At 28.3% G+C, this 23,329-nt stretch overlaps 1 protein-coding gene across 1 annotated transcript in view; it reads left to right on the forward strand.

Annotated features, from left to right (window-relative positions):
* LOC136972766 (potassium voltage-gated channel subfamily KQT member 1-like) overlaps positions 1 to 23,329 on the forward strand; it is a 97,588-nt gene that overhangs the window by 23,682 nt on the left and 50,577 nt on the right. The window contains exons 4-8 of the mRNA XM_067267402.1: positions 419 to 509; positions 4,002 to 4,128; positions 9,542 to 9,620; positions 16,136 to 16,232; positions 18,610 to 18,750. Of these exons, the coding sequence (XP_067123503.1) occupies positions 419 to 509; positions 4,002 to 4,128; positions 9,542 to 9,620; positions 16,136 to 16,232; positions 18,610 to 18,750 (535 nt within the window). The remainder of the gene's footprint in view (positions 1 to 418; positions 510 to 4,001; positions 4,129 to 9,541; positions 9,621 to 16,135; positions 16,233 to 18,609; positions 18,751 to 23,329) is intronic.

Here is a 23,329-nt window from a genome sequence, read left to right on the forward strand (position 1 = left end):
GCAGGTGAATCTATTTGGCCCACAAAAATCAAATAACTGCTTGGTCTTTGGTAGATCACTTTTCTAACTCTGTCATCATTTTGAGATGCTACATCACATCTGTTCAGAAGTCATTCATTCTAACCATTTATTGATGCTAATCTGGATCCTTATTAATTATCTGCATTGGAGTTACACTCAATGGTACTTTGGTTTTTAAATTATGGACCCTACTTTTTGATCATCCCTTTTATCTTTCATTACTGTAACACAGACACAATACTTTAGATATACATTTGAAATTATTAATAGACATTTTAAGGTACACAGGTCAATTTATAACCTTATGAAATTAATAAACATATGTTGTTAATAGTTTAAAATTATGATTTAAAATTATTTAAAACTTAAAAATTGATTATTAAATTAAATTTTTCAGGTTTTTAGTGGTGCTTATATGCCTTATTTTTAGTGTTTTGTCAACTATTGAACAGTATACAGATTTTGCAATTGAATTGTTATTTTGGATGGTAAGTTTAATTATAAATTAATTTTTATATATATTATATACCAATGATGAGATAATTATTAAAGTATATTTATTTAATGATCACAACTTTTAATAAAAGTTTATCAAAATATTTTTTATGCATTAAAAGTTGTGATCATTAAATATGGATCTAGTTTAATATATATATATATATATATATTTATTCTTATCTACATTAAATTAGATCCATACAGTGATGGATATAGCTAGATTCTTTGAAGACACTATTCATTACTAACATTTTGGCATGAAAACACAGCAAAACATAACATAACAGTTTTAACTTTCATATAAAACATGCATGCAGTGTATAAGTGTAATTTCATGAAATTATAAACTTTGTGGGGTTCTATAAATCATTTTTGCACTGGTGCTAATGATACTTTTGTTCTGTATTGTGTATATATAAGCTTAGATATACAGATTAATATTTTAAGCTACTATGTAGCTTATTGTATTTGTATGTATTGTAAATCTAAATTACAAGACCACATAAAGAAACTCAATGAACAATGGGTTACTTATTAATGATTTACAGCATAATGTGAATTTCAGTATATCATTTCAAAAACATGATTGTATATATTATTTTTAAATATTTAAAAATATTTTTATAAATTCAAAACAATGTTTAGGCAAACTGGTTTTTATTAGTGAAAAAAATTATCCTGTTATGTTTTAAGTGAAAATCACTAAAGTGTATTTAAAAAAATTGCAAAACATAAATTTAGAAGTTTGTATCAATAAAATTCAGTAAACTGATTTTGCAATTTAACCAGTTTTTCAAGACTCCTAAACTTTCAACTTAGTTTTTATTGATTGTATTTAGAACAATTCATATGCTTTTTGAGCAAACAAGAATTTTTGATTTCTCCTCAGTAAATATACTGTTAAATATAATTTACAATAAGGTTATTTATATGTTAAAAGATGGAATAAAAACACAAATTAACCAAACTTACATTATTATAAAACAATTGTATACATTATTAAAACATTAACTGTTCCAAATCTCACTGTGTATTACAGATGGCAATACCAATTTGTGTATTTGTTTAGGCAGTTCTGTACATAACTGGAACATTTGTAATACATAGTGAGATCTGGAACAGTTTGTTTTTATAATATATACAATTGTTTTACAAAATAACTGTACTTACATTATCATATTTTCATTCCGTTTTTTATAATAATTTACAATAAGGTTATTTATACATTTGTATATTCTATATATCCACTTCATTGAATATACTGAGGAACCAAAAAACTTCAAAGTTTACTCAAAATGCATATGACTTGTTCTAAATATAGTCAATAAAGGTTGAGTTGAAAGCTTAGGAGTCTTGAAAAACTGAAAAACTGATTACATTGCAAAATCAGTTTTACTGAATCACATTGATCTATGTAGTAATACTGGTAATCCCAAAGAAGCAAATAAATTTAGAAATCTGAAACTGATTGCTTACCAAAAAATGTGCTCTGTGTGTATCTTGCTTCCTATTAAATTTTTCTCAACCAAACATCATTTCTCAAGTTCTTACATTTACATTGCACAGTAAAACCTCACTTTTATGGCTAATCCTGAAATTCTCCTATAAAACTGCATAAGTTTTAATATAAATCAAACTGTATTGGCTAGGAATGTGTTAGTGATATTTATCCCTCTTTAAATGGCCAACAGAACAAGAAACTGCATTCCTAAACTCAGCATATTGTTTAAAGCACTAAGCAATTGAACTCTGTTGCTCAAGTTTTGGAACAGTTTTCTGAGATCCCTCTGACAGATACATTCAAATAAAATAAATCTTCACTTACACTTCACAAATTAAATTTCTCTCTAGAATTCAGTAAGAAGAAAGACAATTATATATTTGTTAAATATTTTTTTTACAAAATCGAATTGTATTTTATAAAAGTATAACTATATAAATCAGTGATGATTGGTCTACATCTCTGATACTTCATTTGCAATACTCAATGAAGAAAAAGATTGATACATCCAATTTAAAAACTTGTTTAATTATTAACATTTTTTCTGATACTTGAAACTTCTGCACATCTAATGACTTAATAAGTTTTTCTGAATTCTTATGTTAAAATACAGTATTTAAATAAAACCTTTCATTTTATAAAGATATTGATTCTCTATAGGTATTAAAAAAATTCTGTTTAGTACTATACTGTACAGTATATGAATAAACCCTACTGCAAATAGCTTGCATTCACTGTACACATAACCTGTATTTCAATACTTTATAATTTAGTGTTAATACATTATCCTGTATGAAAGTTTGAATTAAAGTATATTGCAAGGCAGAGGCATATCTAGGGGATGTTACGGTGCTGCAGCATTGCTTTGATATCAAAGAAATCAGTTATAAAAAATTTGAATTTTCACAGACTAGATAAAATGATCTTTTATATTATGTATTTATTCAGTTATTGAAATTTTTAAAATTTTGTTACTGTCAATTACTATGTTTTCTTGGTTCTAATGAATCATCAAATCTAATGCATACCTGATTTTTGAAACTTTTTCTCAGGTTTTTAACTTGCAAATGTAGTGTGTGCCCTATATTACCAAACATGCAATCACGAGAAGTTAATGTGTTTAAACAGCAATAAACACATTTTTGAAAACTATTTTATTGTCATGTTTACAGTGCTTAATGATGATCACATGATTTCCAAATATATTCATTTGTGACTTCATTATCAGGTACAGAGTCTGCCAACTAACACAAAATCATAGTCAAAATTTACTGTATGATCAATGTTTTCACATTAATATGCAGTAGAAGAAATTTTCCAGATAAATGGTATTATACTGAAATATCTATAAACATGTTCTCTAGCATAGTGGATAGCTCTCTGTTCAAACATAGCTTCATAGATCTATCTGCTGAATATTGTTCACTCGGTTTGCTGTAGTTCAAAAGAATGACTATAACCATTTGAGAACCAAAATTAAAACTGATATATGGAAGGGATATGTACCACATCTATATCAGTGATGTAACATAGGTGAATTGCTAAGCAAAGTGATGAGTAAACAACATGAACAAAGCTACATTAAGTTCAATTTGTGCCCAATTCTAATGTGAAACCAATTTTGGAAACCAGATAAGTCCAGAAAAAAACGTATTAAAATCAAGAAAACATGTAAATTTAAAAAAATTTAAATTAAATAAAAACAAAAAAATGGTGCATTTAAAGTAATTTAAAAAATTTTACAAAAGTTTAAAAGGGAAGTTATATTTTAAACATTTGTTGAATTTAATAAATTTAATATTTTAAATGTTAAAATAATAGTATATTGTTTAAAAAACATGGACACATGATTTTTTAATTGCAGATTATTTATAAATATTTATGTTGTTGCATTTTAAAAATGCTTTTCGTTAATATTTTCATAAATATTATTTTTTTATGACTGGAATAAAAAATAATGTTAATAATCATAATATTATAGGAAACAGTATTAGTAGTATTTTTTGGAGTAGAATATATAGTTCGATTATGGTCAGCTGGATGCCGAAGCAAATATATGGGATTTTGGGGACGTCTTCGCTTTGCTAGAAAACCTATTTCAATTATAGGTATTTAAATTTGATATTTTTTAACTTTAAGTATTTGCTATTGTATATACAGTGGGTGATCAGTTAACGAACAAATCGGATAACAAACACTTTCGTGAAAGATTTTTATGTTCAGACAATGAACACATGTTCAGATAACAAACACCTCACAGAACAAACACAAGAAGAAACGACATAAAATAATGAATACCGATTGCTCTTCCCTCGTCTTCAGGCAACAATTCGAAACTTTTCAGAGCACAAGAGACATCAACATCGACGCTCAACCCGGTACATACTGATCGGATAGTATTCCTCCAAACTTTGAAACTCTCCCTTGTATTTTCAGCCTTTTATTTTTCTGACAGAAACAATTCTTTTATAGTATTCACAAGACTGTTGGATGGACACTCGTTAAGTTTTGTGTTGATTTTTATTTTCGAAAGGTGAGAGTATAATAGCAAAAGTAGAGAGTGTGCAGAAGATGTCTGATGTTGCTGGACAGTATGGCTTAAACAGTTCTACAGTAGGCTGCAGTTCAATCTTATCTACTAAAGATACAGTATAATCAAAATGATTCAAGCAGCTTAAAGGAGTAACAGAAATCACATCTGAGAAATAAAGAACATTGAAGAGCTCATAATGGAACCTGAAACTGATCTGATGACAGAAGAATGCCAAGAAACTTGGCGAGTGATGTTTTCTTATGAAAAAAGGATTAGTGCCGATATCTGCTGTTAAAGATGTTTTGAAGAATTGGGAGGATGTCAGAACAACAGTCTTAAAATGGCATCCAAATCAAGGTGAGGTTAATAGGCTTAGGGATCTCTACAATTACAATGCTATTAATTACTTCAGAAAAATCCTGAAGAAGGGAGAAAAGCAATCGACATTAGACAGATACAGATTTTTTAACACCCACAAACAGAAAAAACATCACTAATAAAAATTGCAAGACTTTGTATATATGTATTTTTATTATTACATATAAATAAACATAGTAAGAAAGTATATATTTTTTTATTTTTTGGAGATCTCCAGAACGAATTAATTAAATTCCCATAAAAACCTATGGTAAATCGAAAATCAGTTAACAAACAATTTGGATAGCAAACAAAGTCTTAGAGTGGATTATGCTCATTAATTGACCACCCACTATATTTTTAATTACAAGATGTCCTTATTTTTTGTCTTATTGAGTTATTCAATATTTAGTTTATTTTGAACTAAGATAAATATTTGAAAAAATGGCAATTTCATTACAGTTTATCCAATTTAGTCCAATATATATATATACTAGTAACAGAGTAAATTTAATATACAGAATTTTCAAAAGAGAATGGTTGGGTTTTGTGAAACCTGTGAAATATAACACCTTAAACAACTTATTTATGTACCAATCAATATTTAAATGATGCAAAATACATCCAAATGATGAATTCTAGAATTAAACTGGGACATCATCACTGAGCTATTCTAACTGGGCTCTAGACATCTGTGCAACAAAATAAGAGATGAGTAAATAGACAAATAAATTTTTTAATCGAAAATTAAGTAGACATAATTTAAAGTTTTTTTCTTTAATCCTTTTTCACCATCCAACACAGAAGTAACAGCAAGTTGGCTTTGAAGATATAATAAATTAAATAAAATAAAAGACGATACAACCCGGGACCATTTATGGTCTCAGGTTGTAGCATCTTTTATTTTATTCATCTTTAATCATATTTATATTTACATATATTTTACCAATAATCACAAAAAAAAAAATAAAAAAGATCCACCAAATTGTACACTTTCTAAGCATACAAAAATTTTCAAATTTCTGTTGCTCAGTTAATTGTTACCCAATTAACTATTGCACATTATGAATTGCACAGTTGTCATGTACCCTGTGAAATCAAACTTTAATTCATATAGTGAATACTGAAACTAAGGCTAAATCTCAATACAAAAGCAAGTTTCTTATGCGTAGGAACCATTCATTGTAGTGATAAAGTGACTATCTTACAATAAAAATTGCATATATTATTCTGATTAGTGGCACTTACAATCCATAATTTTTGTTCATTAGAAGTTTAGATGGAAATATCAAAAGAATCCACACTATGATTACAGATTATTCAAATAGTTCAAGGAAACAATGTTTTGAAAAGAAAATTAGCCAGAAACCATGATCTTGGATGAAACTATGAAAATAAACAAATTTGATGGTCTTGCATTCAGAGTCCCTGAAATGAAATAATAGTTCATGACTATAATGTGAATAGACATTTGTTCATTCCACATTATAGTTTTAGAACTGGACATCCAAAATCAATTCATTTCACATTATTCAAAATCATTTGTGTAAAATGTCATATGAAAGAGATTAAAAGCTAAATATGAAATGAATTGCAGACATGATTTTCACTAAACTTTTTAGAGTAAAAACAGATTTGGTTATAGGCTCATTATATTGTGATTTAAACTTTATTACAAAATGCCAGTCATCCATCTTTGAGCCTAGTCTAAACAAATTTAAATGAAACTTTGGCTATTTCATTTACATTATCATTATTCTTAGCTTTTGATGTTGTCTAATCAATCAGTTAATTAATTCATTACATCACAAAAATGGCAGAGAATGTAAATATTAAAAAGTTTCAAATATGCCAGAACTTTACAGAAAAAGAAAAACAATTTTAGATTAATTAATTCATAACTATCCGTCATTAAGAAAAAGGATATGACAACAAAATCCTGGAATGGAAGAAATTGTATATGAAGCAATATATAAAGAATTTTGTTCAGCATTTTGTGTGCTCACTGTTGTTGGAATCAACGAAATCAATCGAAATTATTGTCAAATGTTATATGACATCGTTACTTACAATGCATTGTGTTGCAATGTTTTGTAAACATTCTTCCATTACGTAATAAAAGGTTGGTCGCACTTGTTGACACCTCGGGGAACCGTTGGTGACGGGGACCTAGTTTTACACTCCCCTTTTCAGCACTGACCTTTCGTGAGTCAAGACAGTGTAATCTTTGTGTATTCTTTGTTTCTTTGTTATATAACCAGTTATGTGAGTCTAACTAGTTTTTACTAATCTCTCTGACAAGCAACATCTAGTCTAACAACTGTACAGTTTAAAGGCAAGTTTGTTTTTATAAAATATTCAGTTAAAATAATATAAAGTTTATTATTTCTCATACAGTATGCCTTTCATAGTTAATTAATAATTACTAATTATAATTAATTGTCTATATATAACATTTTATGAACCAAAAAATTATTTTAACCTATTAGTAATATTCTAGGTTATTTTAGGAATTATCACACAGAGACTTGAGACTATTATTTTATTGTAAAACTATCAAGTAAAATATACATCATTCAAATCCAACATCTAAAATGCATTTTGGCACTTTTTGCTGTGCCCTCTTACTGTTTATGTAAGGGTAACTGTCGACAGTGAACCATAGTTTATAAATATTAATAAGTGTATGATTTTAGAGATATTGTCGTGAAGATATTATATTGAGTCTGGATGTATTGTGTAAAATGCTGATAAGAAATCATGTCAACTCAGGTGGTTCTGTCTATGTTAAGTAACAGTATTGAATAGTTATCTAATCCAGATGATCTTATCTTCACCATTAATCATTGCAAATAAAATAATAATGAATTAAATACATGTGTTTGCAATGTTGCAGCTGCAAATGAATTAGAACATGTCTTATTATCTTTACCAGTAACATTAAGTGATGGTGGTGGAAAAGAATAATTGAGACATTCTCTATATAGAAAGAGGCAGTATAAATTTTTGAGTTTACAGACTGTAAGTTTCTAGATGTTCTTAGCAGATACCGAGTTCCTCCACATTCCAAGAAACCTGATTTTCTTAAGCCTAATGTCCTGTCATCTTTGTCCAGTTACGGTATTGCTAGTTCAGTTTAAATTCTTGTTAGGGGTGGACTGATTTAAAGGGACTGTATTTATATCTTTGTTCCATATCATTATTTCCTTATTTTTTACCAGTATTTACTACTATTTTCAATTATTATTTTAGCATTCTTTCTTTCATAATTTTTATCTACAGTAAAACCTGTGTAAACCAGAATTGCACCATATCAAATTGTTTTTCTATTTTAGCAGGTTTCTGTTTGTTCTGAACAGATTTCAGTATTTTCTTTAACTACATCTGATAAATGTTACAGTTACATTCATTTTTATAGTAAAATCACTTTTATTGCATGCACAAGAAAAATTTTATTATTAGGTTTGATCAAAATTAATCCAAAGTGATTCTAACTAAAGATGGGAGTATTCATATGCAAGAATTAAGAACTAGTTAATTCAAAAACATATTTTAGTTGTTTCCAAGAACTTGTGCTAGGTATTCAAATACTGAAAGTTCTTGGATCCTTATGAACTCACACAACAATGAACAAGCCAATCAAGAATTAATGTATCACTCTGCTGTCAGAAATTTTAATCACATTACAATACTACAGAGACCAAGTTATTAGGTGATCTTAACTACTATAATTGTTAACTTCAATCTATGTAACTACCAACAATATTAATCAACATATTCTTGAATACTCAGTACTGTACTATTAGTTACTGATTATTCCATAACCTGTACAAGGCAAATTGGAGCAGCATATGTTAGTTATTCTCATTGATTCAATGAATCACATTCTTTGCTTATTCTCAAGAATTTGGTTTTCAGAAATTCATTTGATTTTTAAAAGTATTCAATTTTGCTTCTAGTTAACTCAACAAAGATTAATATTAACAAAGACGTTATGTTTGTATGTCCCTTCATCACATAGCCTTTATTTCTCTGAAGAGGTTCTAGCTCATACTCAGAATATAGCTTGTCTGGCTCTGTAGTGATTGTTATTCCTGGAGATGATTTTACTTCTCATTTATTTCTAGAGATCTTAATTTTCCTCTTTATTCCAGTTGTGTTATGTTCTTCATACCCAAAAACCTCTCTTTTTTTTTGCATTTAGCAGGTTTTCATCTTATAATAAAATTTAACATAGAAAATCATTTTGTTTTGAAGTTCTTTTACTTAGGTAGGTTTTCATTTTGTTCAGGTTTAATTTTAGACAAACTTAATGGCTTTCTTGTAACATAGTGTACAGTGAAGGAGTTTGGAATTGATTCTATCTCAAGGAAAAAATCTATGATGCAATTACAATTGTTATGCTAAGCAGTCTTTATCAAGTATGATATGAAATTACCATTTGTTTTTGAAAATTCTGTATGATTTAATGTTTAAAAATAATTTCAACTTAGTATAACATTTTTATTGAATTTCTTATTTTATTAAAGAATTTAGATTTTATTATTTGAAAACATTATCTCTACTTAAATAAATATATTGCCATTGAATTTTTTATTCCTACCCAATAAATTAAAAATTTTGTTTTTCAGACTTAATTGTTGTTGTGGCATCTATTGTTGTTTTGGCTGTGGGATCTAATGGCCAAGTATTTGCTACATCAGCAATCAGGTAAAATTTAATTAAATTTTTACTAAAAACTTAAAAATTCATGTTTGAAGAATGTTTTTAGGGAAAATATAGTGGTTAATCTTATGCAAAAATTCTGTTAATAAGTAGTAATGTATTAGGCTACCATAAAATAGGATGAATAGAAAAAACTTCAAGAAAATTCTGTATGTATCTGACAAAAAACTAACCGATTCAAGAAGACGTAGTCTGTTCAAAAAATTTTTTTTGTGGATATAAAAGTCTGGAAGTCTGCCGCTGGATAGATTAAAATTGAAGATGTCTGTAAGATCCGCCAATTTCTGAATTTTTACTTTTGTTTTAATTTGGATGTTTTATTGTGTTTTTTTAAAGGAACTATTTTAACCCGGCGGCCTAGCAGCCTCAAAGGAAAGGTCCGGTCGTCAAAGGGTGTTCTAGAACACAGTTAAGAAATAAATGGTGGACCCAAAAATTATTTTTTGAACAGACTACGTCTTCTTGAATCGACTAAAAAATTATCTAACGACGAAACTTAATAATCAAAAATTTTAAAGTTAATTCGTCACCAGGGGGACACCAGAAATCTGCATTAAACAGCGCTTCTCAAGTGGATATAAAAGTCTGGAAGTCTGCCGCTGGATAGATTAAAATTGAAGATGTCTGTAAGATCCGCCAATTTCTGAATTTTTACTTTTGTTTTAATTTGGATGTTTTATTGTGTTTTTTAAAGGAACTATTTTAACCCGGCGGCCTAGCAGCCTCAAAGGAAAGGTCCGGTCGTCAAAGGGTGTTCTAGAACACAGTTAAGAAATAAATGGTGGACCCAAAAATTATTTTTTGAACAGACTACGTCTTCTTGAATCGACTAAAAAATTATCTAACGACGAAACTTAATAATCAAAAATTTTAAAGTTAATTCGTCACCAGGGGGACACCAGAAATCTGCATTAAACAGCGCTTCTCAAGTGGATATAAAAGTCTGGAAGTCTGCCGCTGGATAGATTAAAATTGAAGATGTCTGTAAGATCCGCCAATTTCTGAATTTTTACTTTTGTTTTAATTTGGATGTTTTATTGTGTTTTTTAAAGGAACTATTTTAACCCGGCGGCCTAGCAGCCTCAAAGGAAAGGTCCGGTCGTCAAAGGGTGTTCTAGAACACAGTTAAGAAATAAATGGTGGACCCAAAAATTATTTTTTGAACAGACTACGTCTTCTTGAATCGACTAAAAAATTATCTAACGACGAAACTTAATAATCAAAAATTTTAAAGTTAATTCGTCACCAGGGGGACACCAGAAATCTGCATTAAACAGCGCTTCTCAAGTGGATATAAAAGTCTGGAAGTCTGCCGCTGGATAGATTAAAATTGAAGATGTCTGTAAGATCCGCCAATTTCTGAATTTTTACTTTTGTTTTAATTTGGATGTTTTATTGTGTTTTTTAAAGGAACTATTTTAACCCGGCGGCCTAGCAGCCTCAAAGGAAAGGTCCGGTCGTCAAAGGGTGTTCTAGAACACAGTTAAGAAATAAATGGTGGCCCCAAAAATTATTTTTTGAACAGACTACGTCTTCTTGAATCGACTAAAAAATTATCTAACGACGAAACTTAATAATCAAAAAACTAACCAACAAATCAGAAAATTCTCTATGCTGTCTCTTTGGATATTGTTTTTTAAAGGATGGACATTGTTTAGTTAGGCTAGCAACATTGTTCTAGATGCCAGACCTGTTTGCATGTTATGGTGGTTGGATAAATTCTTTTGATGTTTGACAAATTTTGTTGATATCATATTATAAGATGTTATTAAAATATTATGCAGAGTATTGTCCTAGTATCATTTCATTAAATTTTCATTTAAATCACTCATATCTAAAATCCTTTTTTTTTTATAATCGTTGATGCAATCATCTTTTTGCAATGTAATGATTTTGAATTTGTGGGATGAATAGAAACACAAGAAAAATGACTGTTGCTATTCATCCCATACGACTTTTATCAATATCAATGATTTAAAATTTGAATAAGTTTGACCTAACTCTGAACTAGCTAAATATAGTAGATCTATTGTATTCTCTGAATTGGTCTTGATTTATTTTAGTGAGGACACTTCTCTTAAACTTGGTGACTTCTCTGCAGTGTAGGGATATAGAAAGTAAAAGAACTATAGCAGATTATGTTGAAAAGCGTGTCAAATTAAAGAATGTGGCTATGTGGGGCTCTTTCTACAGGATAATACCATAGACAATGAGATTTTTGAGACATGTGAGGACTTTCACTTACATATGGGAATGTTATTAGGAAACTTTCTGCCCATTACCAGCTCTTCAGTATGATTCAAAAACATAATACATTTTCCTGATGACTTCAGTGACTTGAATATTTTCTAAAAGCTCTTTCATTTTTATTTATGTAATCAGTTTTACAGATTACCCAAGCTACTTGAGCAGAGTTTTGTAAAAGCACTAGAATTTATACAGAAAGAAAACAATGTGCATAATATAAGGTCTATGTAACTAATATAGTTTTTGCAAAAAAAGAGCATTTCTTCAATTCTTCCAGTTATAAAATAGAAACAAACATGACTTTTAAGTTAGTTTTTATTCATTCCAATCCATGGTGTAAAAGGAAATATCAAGTAAAAAAGAAAAAAACAAGGAATTTGATTACTTCATATATCATCTACTGAAGTTATTAAAGAGGATAAGACTGATTTTTTTTAAGACAGCTTATGAAGTTACATCATTAGTGTTATTGGAGTTACATAATCATTTAGACAGAAAGGTTTCTATTCATCCCATTTTATAGTATGAGTTACTTCATAAAAGTTTTATATGAAATAATACATAATTGTTTAAACATATTACATGTACAGAGTATATATAAATAAATAAATAAATATAAATATATATATATAAAATATATACATACACTGTACATATAATATGTATAAACAATTATATATACAATCTATATATATATAATCGAGACGAGTTGATAATAATAATAATAATCAGCAAACAGCCCAAACGGTTAGGAGTTGAAAGTTGAAATTTGGTACACAGTTAGGTTACGTCACGAGAACGCACACTAAGAAGGGATTTTTCAAAATTCCTCCCCATGGGGGTGAGGGACAGGAATAAGGCTTAACTCTTCCATCAACAATGGAAGTGTTATGTAACAATGGAAGTAGCAACAATGGAAGTGTTACATAACAATAGAATTGTCAACAATAAAAGTGTTACGTAACAATGGAATTGTTAAGGGAAAGCAACGAGCAAGATGCAGATGCAGTTTTTTCATTTTTGCGGAAAATCTAACATATTTTTAGACCCATCTAAAAATTCTCTAATTAGTCTGGAAACAGGGGATCTCAATTCTTGCATTCTGTGAAAACGGGTAAGGTTGACTATAATGTAATAATCTTAATCATCACTATCATTAATTTTGCCCGAGCAATGCCGGGCCCACCCGCTAGTATAATATATAATATACAGTATATACTGTATTTACTTGCATATAAGACAAGGTTTTTATTTATTTTTCACTGCTTCAAAGATCTAGGTTATCCTATACACACAAGCGAAGGATTCTTTGCGTTTTTGCAATAATTTTTATGAATCATGTATTTGCATTTTACTGGATTTACCCTCTTGTGCTTAAAAACAAAAGTATTTTATCTGGGTCATTTCAATTGTAAATACTATTGTGTATTGTCAGAAGTAAAGATGAATAGCAATAGGAAAAGTAAACCTTTTAAATTCAATTCCAAACTCACACAGCCCGATATAATGATTCCCATGTGAAAACAGATGAATATTCGGAAATCAGAATTTGGAGAAACTCATAAATGTAATTGACGGAGAGTGGATTTAACTGTTAAGAATTGACAAAAAAGGTTCTCAATTGTCCAGCTTTACATGAACAAATTATGTTGTCGATTTTACAAGATTTTTCCTTAAAGTTTAAAATACCAGTAATTTTTGAGGGACAATGTGTGCATTTACATGCATTTGATACTTTATTTGTGATTAAATGAAATAAAATTAAAATTGCATTAATAAATCTAATTTTCTTTATTTTGATCTTTAAAGTCACACTTCATCCTATATGCAAGATTGTCTTATACGCAAGTAAATATGGTGTATATATATATATATATATATATAAACGTTTGCTGCCAGGTGATGCAGTTTTGTATCATGTGAAGTCATGACACAAAATTAAAACATGTTAATATAAAAATAATTGTATATATGCATGTGTTATTGTTTGTCCTTGAAAATTAAGTCAACAACAATTAATTGAATATACTTTTTCTTACTTTCTTGCCTACCTGTCTTTGTTTTTCTTTACTTGGACACCATTTTATTTGAAAGAAATGACAGTCCTCCTGATCAAAATTTAATTTACAATAATCTTTCCATTAATAACATAAATAGAAAATAATCAGAAATAAATGCATGTCAACTTGAGGTTATTTTTATTTCTGTGGGAATGGGGGTAAGTTTGTTTTCTCCAAGTTGGTATGTAGTAGAGCATTGATTATCTGAATATTGATCAACCGAAACATTGGTTAACTGAAAGCATTCCAATTGGCAAATTCAAATTTTCACTAGTGCTGTGGCACTGCAATATCTGGCTATATCTTGGGCTACTCCTATATTATTTTTGTTGGTGTGCGTATTTTAGCTGGCAATACTGGTGTGACCATGAGAAAGTACTTAAGTACACACCAGTATTTGAACGAGGCTTTTTTCCCATTATGAGTGGTGAGCTTTGTTTGTTTTGTGTGGTGTTTTTCTGAAGACTGTGTGTCAGGACGTGTTGTGCTAATTTTTAACCATACAATAGCCACGATTATTATTATAAAAATTTTTGTTAGGCTTAAAATCAATGAAAATTCAATGCAAAGTGACATGCAATGGAGAAAAATTTCAACATGGGATAGGTTAATATATTTTTTTGTACATGATCAGTTATCCGAACAACCCCAGTCCCAAATTGTTTCAGATAATTGATGCTCTACTGTATTTATTAAATCAACTGTCTTCTTACATGGGGAAACAGATGCTGTTTAGCTGCTGTCCACTCTCATCAAATACTGTCTGTTGGGTCACTCTTTGCTTCATTTCTTCCCATAGACTTTACTGGAAGATTATGCTCCTCTGGCACCATCCTCTGATTCGTCGAAACTACTGAGCTTGCAAGCCACTGCCTTGTTGAGGTGGTGGTTTGTGAGAGTTATTGATATTATTAATTATTAATGTAGTTGATAAGTAAAACAGAAATGAATTAATATGATTAAAAAATTTTTTTCATTTGATAGACATTTGTATCTTGCACACATGAAGTTTTGAAAGTTCCTACTCAGTATTATTTTTGTTTCACTTATTTTATAATTACATCTACAGTGAGAAAAAAAGAAAAATAATGTTTTAATTATAAATGAATACTATTGAATTATCAATAATTTTCCTACTAATTAATCCAATCTGATACTTGTTTCTATCCATACTCTACAGGTGTTGGTAATAAAGGAAAGTCTGAAAACTCGTTGGTTTAGAGAGCATTCATTTTGTTTACTAATTATTTAAATTCAAATAGAAAGAAATAAAAGTTGACAAATTAATTTAAGGGCTCCTTAAACTGTTGTAATTGTCTAGGCTTTGTTTCAACCCTGTTTATAGGAAAAAATTCAAACACACCTTGAATAAATTTATAATAATATAGGAAAATTGCCAGATAAAAAAAATTGTTGCAAAACCACCAGCTGGCTTGAAATGGCTTGAAATCTGACAATAAATGCTAAACCTGATAACATTACTCACACCATTGCCCATCTATCACAAAAAACTCATCTGTTCTTTCACAAAGTAGTGCTCATATTGAGTTAATGTCCCTTCTGCCTCAACATCCATAAGTCATATGGCCATTGATGGGAATCCCATGTGGAGAGAATGCTCTGTCTATCATGGATTAGTTTTACAACATAGTGTGTCCAACACTGTGTTCAAATGCTCTAACGGCAAAATGATGCAAAGGATGCATATCAAAAAGGAGAGGAAAGAATCAGTGCATAGGTTTGCAAAATGAACTAATTCTGATATATTCGGAATATTTTGATATGCTAATACATTGACATCAGTTATCATCTCTAGTTTTAATGTCTGAGAGATGACAGTAAGTGTTATGCTTTCAACATTGTTGCAGATATACAGAATATGTAGTGTAATGAGTTATACATAGGTTTTGTTTTTGCTTCAGTAATTTTCTATGGAATACATTCTGTGGGTTGTCCACATATAATCACAGTGCTTTCAAATACTTATGCAAAAAATTTTCAAATTTTAAATGTTCCATTTCACATATTCTAGTTTGATAGTGATGTGCCTGAGGATGATAAGCTGAAATATTGAAAACATTTGGTTTATTAAAAATAATGTTGATTTAACATAAAAAAAACTTATTTTTACTTTATCTTGCATTAATATATGTTGTATACATCTTAATTATCTTATTTTATATTTTATTCTAGGGGAATTCGTTTTCTACAAATTTTACGAATGCTTCATGTTGATAGACAAGGTGGCACTTGGAGATTACTGGGTTCAGTTGTATTTGTTCATAGGCAGGTTAGAACTGTTTTTCAAAAGTACTTTTTATTAATGACCATCAAAATGTATTATAATAGAATTAAATCAGTAATATTATTATCATCATTTAATTTATTATTTACTTATATATAGTATGTTTTTATATATTAAATTTTATTGTGTGTCTGTGATAATGTAAATTATTGTGACTTAACAGTGAATTACTATTATATTATTCATGCATGGGTAATTAAAAAGTAACACTATAAAGCCAGTAATACAGACAAATATTTTTATTTTGGAGATGAAAATATACAGGATTTATCTGAAAGCAATATATTAAATGTTTCTCACAAAATCACCTAAACTGCATACCTTATAAATTACTTATCTGATCATCTCATAAAACAGTGAAGCAAATATTATAAAAACAAAATCATTTTAATTATATTTTTGTTCTTTCTAGTAATATTTCACTAAAATTTATTTATTGCATTGTGTTTAAAAAATTTTTAATATAAGTCCAATAAAATTTGTTATATTTAAATTTCTATGTAAAACTAATATATTCTACTTGATATCAGTAGTATTTAGTCCAAATTACAGCCTAGCTATCATCCATTTAGTTCATTATTATTTTTAATAATGAAAACTCAAAAACTTGATTGAAGTAGATAACATTATTTTGAAGATTTTTAATATGAATAGATGTTCATATATTGAATTAATTTATAAGTGTATGAAAACATAATCAATTTTCTACATAATAAAAATATTGTATTTATTAATTAAATTATTATTGGTTATTTTTAGGTTTTTTTTTTGTTTTGTTTAAAGTTTCCTTTATATCATCTGTGTCTGTACTAATTTTCCAATTTCAGAAACTTTTTGCATTAAAACCAGTCTCTAAATTAAATAAGAAAGTTTAAATCACTGTAATTTTAAATACTAAAATTTTTAGATAAATATCACTTACATGAAACTAAAATATATGAATATATTAATGGTTCCAATCTATTTTAAAGATGGTTTTCCATTGTAGCAATTGACTGTAATTTTGTTAAGACAAGTTACAGCATCAGTCTGAAGATATATTTCAAATTAAGTTATAATTATGTGAATATGAAGTTTTAAAATGGAAATGTTGAAACATAAACAATGAAGCAAAAATACTAAAGTTCAAATCTAATAACAAGATTATACAAGATGTCATATTAAAAATTCTACATTTATTTTGAAAATCTACAAATATATTATAATTGAAAAAAAAGACAAAAAATTACATTACATTAACATTTACTGTTTCATACTATAAACTGTTTTACAGATATTTCACACAAATAGAAAAATATTTTACTATCTTATTACATTGATACTGTGTATACAATCAGTAATCTGTAAAACAGTATATAGTATGAAACATAAGGGATAAGAAAGTTGTTTTTAATGAGCTTTTTGAAGTATACAATCTGGAAGTTTATGAATTTTAAAAATTGTTTGGAACTATTATTTTTGAATCTAAATATTGCTGAAGAGGGAACAAAAGTATACATCATTCTAAAATGCATATTTAACAGTCATTTAAGCAAATAATCAAGTGAAACCTTTGAATATTAGAAGTGCTGTTTCAAAATTGTCAAACTCATCTGAAAGTTTACAGAAGAAAGGATAGAACTGAAATTCCATCCTTTTTTCTGTAAACTTTAACCATTAATTTTTTTGAACAATTTTGGCTAAGGGGTGCTAAAACACCCCTTAGCCAAAATTGTTCAAAAAAATTAATGGAATTACTTAGATCATTATTCAAACACTTGCCTTAAGAATAATTTCTTTTAGGAACAAATTAGATTAATTTATTAGAATGTTTGTGTAATATTTTATTTTTTTCAGAGTATTACAAGTACATATAATATTTTAGCTAATTTGTTTATTTAATTAGTATTTTTTTACTGTATGCTTTTCTGACATTAATAATATATCAAAACTAAAATATTCTTGTTGTTTGATTAAATTATAAATTAAAATTAATGTGATAAATAATTGTTGAAAATATAATTATTTTTTACTTAAAGAATTTGTATTGTTTTCTATCTTATATCATAAAAGAATTCATATTTTTAAATGGGATATTTATATATATCACATTCTGAAGTAGCTTTTCTAATGAAATAAAAACTTTTTATCAAATAATGAAAAAAGAAAACATTTTTATTGATAGTTTTTAAATAATTACAATTTTATACATTTAAAAATGTATAAAAATGGATTGTTATGCTTGTATTTTAAGACTTAAGAAGGACATATAAAAAGGTTTCTTGAATATAAATTCATAGAAAAAAATCAATAAAATAATACGTTATATTTTTAAAATAAAAAATTGAGAAATCTTATATATTTCTTATTTTCTACTTTTCAGGAATTAATAACGACGTTATATATTGGCTTTCTTGGACTCATTTTTTCATCATATTTCATGTATTTAGCAGAAAAAGATGAACTAGGACTGAAAGGAGACACAGATTTTACTAGCTATGCAGATGCATTATGGTGGGGAGTGGTACGTCTTTCAGTTTTGCTATATTTCCTCTATGCATTTATTTCACGGAAATATGCTGCAACTTCATTGTATGCACTGATCTGTTTTTTTTTACACTTCACTTATTTTTTATTTTGTTTTAGTTTTGCTTGACAAGTTATTCCCTGGCATGTAATATTGAGTTTGCTTGCACTTTCATTTGATGCCATCATCTTACTTCTCAGAAAATAATGACAAATATAGCCTGCTGAGCTTTTTCATCATTCTCTGATACTGTAAGTCTGAGTGTTTTCTCAAACACATAGCATGAAATAAATGAAATTGCATATTTTATGTCAAGTGGATCAATATTTAGATTCTAATTATAATGAAGAATACTGCTAAAATAATATTGCAACATGGAGAAATTATTGGAATGCTCAAAATTATTTTTATTATGTTTAGAAAATTCTTTTACTTTCATTAATCAAACTTATTTTGTTGATATTAATTCAAAGATATATCCATAATAAAAAAAATTATTGTTTGCATCATAATGGCATATTTTGATAACTGGATGTAAGATTAAACTTTTTAAATAATCATAAATTTGATTATTTAAAAAGTATTAGACTATATTAAATAATAAGAATTGAAACATTTTGAGACATGTATGAATTTCATAACAATTTAGAGAAATTTTTTTATCTTGAAAAATTGGTTTTGCAAAGTCAAAAAATACAAACACATTCTGCTTGTTGTAATCACAGATATTGTTATCAGCAATTTAATGTTATTAGAATTATCATGTCTCAAACATATACAAATTAAAATATACTTATTAAACTTTGCTTATAGTAATCAGAATTTCAGATATATTGTTATCGTTAGATAATCATTTTTAAACTATTTTTACTTTCCACAACACTCACAACATGAATATGGCTGATAGTATTCAATCTTTTATCAGTGTTAATCAATACTTAATCATTAAATTGAAACCATTTACAAAAATATTTTAAACATTTATTACTGTTTAAATGCACTAACTTTATGCAGCTGCATTTTCAGTGATATAGTGCACACATTACATTCAGAAGACAACTTTTTCTGGTTTTGATATTTCAAAACTTGGGTTCACTTAGAATTAAGAAAACACAATACATTCAAACTGTTTTTATTACATGTTTTAGACATGTAATAAAAACAGGACTTAAAAACTTAAAGCAATACTGGAGAACTACACTATACCTTAGACTACATCAACACAAATCATATACACATTAGATGAGGCATTTCCAAGGCAGTTCATTAAGTTCACCCTGGTTCTGTCTGGCCTTAAATCCACTATCCTGCAGGTTAGACAACACAGATTACAGATAAAATATCAAACATAACAAAACAACAAATTACATAACACACAATTTTTTAAAATTTTCAAAAACAGACAATATACAGAGTGATTCAAGTCACAGAAATTTTAAAAAATTAATAACTCACAAACTATTTACAGTATTATGATATAGTTTTCACAGAAATGCTTAGAAAGAAGCAGGATTTTTTTAGGTGTAATAAAAATTTTAGTACCAAAATAGTTACATTTCTTGTCATAGATAGCACTGTAAAAAACTGAAATCATTTGTAAATTTGTTAAAGTAAGAATAAAAAATAAAAATGTTCTTAGTGAAAGCTCTAGTAACAATAACAACTTCACAAATTATGTAATCTTATCAAGTGCCATCTATAGCAAGAAATGTAACTATTTTGGTTTTAAAATTTTTATTACATGTAAAAAAATCTCACTTATTTCTAAGCATTTCTGTGAAAACCATATCATCTTACTGTAAATAGTTTGCGAGTTATTAATTTTTTAAAATTTCTGTGACTTTGAATCACCCTGTATTAAAAATGTCTACATTTTGTCCTTTCTTTACACCTCAGGAAATAAGTCTTACAGTGGAATTGACTTTTATTTGGATGCTTGTTGTCCGCCTTGATATGTAAAAACATTATAAAATGCCCTCTGGTGGCAGCACTATTAAAATACATTCAATAAAATTGTCATTTTATAATGTTTTTACATATTGAGATGGACAAGATGCCTGCAAATGAAGGTTGACTACTCTGCCTTAAGACTATTATTTCCTGTTAAGATGGTGATTTTTCAGTGGTTTTTTGAGGGCCTATGATAAACAGAAAAAAAAATGTTTTGACTGAAATTTTTACACAGTTGTATAGATAGCATGTAACACGAGGATATCATGGAAGCACAGCTAAGTAAGTCAATTTGATGAAAGATGCCCTTGAAAAAATTAGTAGGTGCAGAAAATTCCTACTATTACATATGATCACAGATTAAAGGTGCCCACTTTTTTTTTGTAAAAGTCTTCTTTTGCTCTTGCACATTTTTATTTTTTATTTACATAAGATTTTAAGCCAGTAAAAATGGCCAAGGCATTTAGTAGTTTGTGGATAAGCCTTTTATATGAATCACTATGCATGCATTATTAGACATATTCACTATTTTATTTATTATTATAACAAACTATTTTTGTTTGCTGTAATAATAACAACAATAATAAATAAATAAATCTAAAAAATTATTTAAAATAACATTACAAATATATTCTAATCATCAAATATTTTTCCAATAAGATTGTTCTTTTTTTTGCAAAATGTGTAATTAAATTCAAATGAGAAATTGTAATTTCAATAAATTTATCAGTATCAAAATCTAAAGGAAATCATAATGTAAGTTCAGAATATATAAAATACTGTCTTTTTAAGTTTTAGTTTTCAATGATTTGTAATTTATTAAATATTTTGACAGAGAAAAATTTTTTTTGCAAAATACTTCACATGAACAAATAAAAATGCCAATAAATTATTTTCTTTCCAATAACAAATTTATATTATTGGAAGGAATATATGTTCATATGTTATGTGATATCTTTTGTTTGAAATAATTTGTTTTTGTCTAAAAATAAATTCATTCACTTACTATAAATCCACCAATAGATACTGGTCTCCTATAAATGCCAGCTATTTAACAAACTAAACTGCTAAATAGACGATGATTATGTTAAATTCATACATGCAGCTTATGAAGCTTAAGAGTGTTCTGTACATGTTGTGGTAATTTTCCCATGGGAATCCTTGCAAAATGTTTTTACTATGACATGGGTTGCAACTGAAATGTGTGGTTAATAATATGTAAATGGACACATCATGTATTTTCTGTTTCAAACTCTTCATTTTATACAGATCAGTCAACTAGAGTCAACTAGACATCAATCAGAGTGGCAACCAAGACAAGAGTTTTACAGTGTTGCCTTCAAAATGACTACAGTATGCAAAAGAACACTGGAGAAGCAGCAGAACAGAAATTCAAAGTGCATCCAAAGTAAATTTGCAAGTGGAGGAGCATGCATAATGCTCTTAAGGCTATCAACAATAAGGGTGAAATAAAAAAGCTCACACGAGGAGGGTCCAAGAAGGTCAGTGAAGAATTAGAAGAAAAGCTTCTGCAGTGGATCTGTGAGCAGTGAGAGAAAAATAACCATGTCTCCAGATGGCTTGTGATGGAAAACGCAAGAGAAATCTTCACCCAGTGAGATGAAAGTGAAAAACGAAACTTTGTGTTTACAGGTAGTAGAGAGTGGCTAGAAAAATTCATGAAACATATACAGTAATACTGTAATAGCTTTGTTTAGGATAGTAGTGTTGTATAGTAGTATGCTTTTCTATTAAATAAAAAGGAAAAGTTCTGTGAATTACCCACAAAATTTTCATTATTTTGGTGGAGAAATTATGGAGCTGCTGGTGGAAAGCGGATTGAACCATATTTCTCCCTTTTTTATCCTACAATAAACAAGTATTGTGAAATGTTAAATTCGTAGTGGAATGGATGTGAAATACTGTAAGAATGGAATGGACACTGGGTCTCCAACAGAGGCTGGATATCTTATATACTCCAGAGACTAAATGTATATATTCTGTCCAATAGATGCTGAGCAACTATTAGAGGATTTATGGTACTAAACATTTAAATTATCAACAAATCATAGTCATTTGGCTTTTTTAATATGTAAACTATAAGAAAAAAAAAGGAAATTACAAGAAATTTTTATATAAAGCTAAAACAATTGTTCATTAATGTGAGAGCCTAGACTTGACAAAAAAAATTTGTGGGTGAAAATTTAATTTTTGAAATTAAAACTTGCTATAATTTTTCCCATGGTTGTTAAAATTGTAAAGGATATGATTTTATCCCTCTATGGTGTCACTTCCCAGTGACACATTGAATGTGTCACCAGGGACTAACAAAAAAATTGCCATTGGATCGTAGAACTAAATAATACTAAAAAAAGGGCAAGAGCAGTGAGGGGAAGGACCCCCAGAATAAAGTAATTGGTTCGATGACATGACAGAGTTCGTCGGATGAGAAAGTTTGTCATCAATGTTAGTTTGCCACCTTTGGACTATGTTTGCACCCGATTCCTTAATACTGCTTAAGTAGCTGTTGCCCATCCGCAGCCCTTTTCAAGACATTAAAACATGTCCATCCTTTTTGATTCATCAAAGCTTCTTTTGAACCACCTTGCGGACTAGGAGTACATTG

This window comes from Centruroides vittatus, unplaced genomic scaffold (genome assembly GCF_030686945.1).
Source record: "Centruroides vittatus isolate TY-2023 unplaced genomic scaffold, ASM3068694v2 contig_301, whole genome shotgun sequence".
Taxonomy (NCBI): Eukaryota; Metazoa; Arthropoda; class Arachnida; order Scorpiones; family Buthidae; genus Centruroides; species Centruroides vittatus.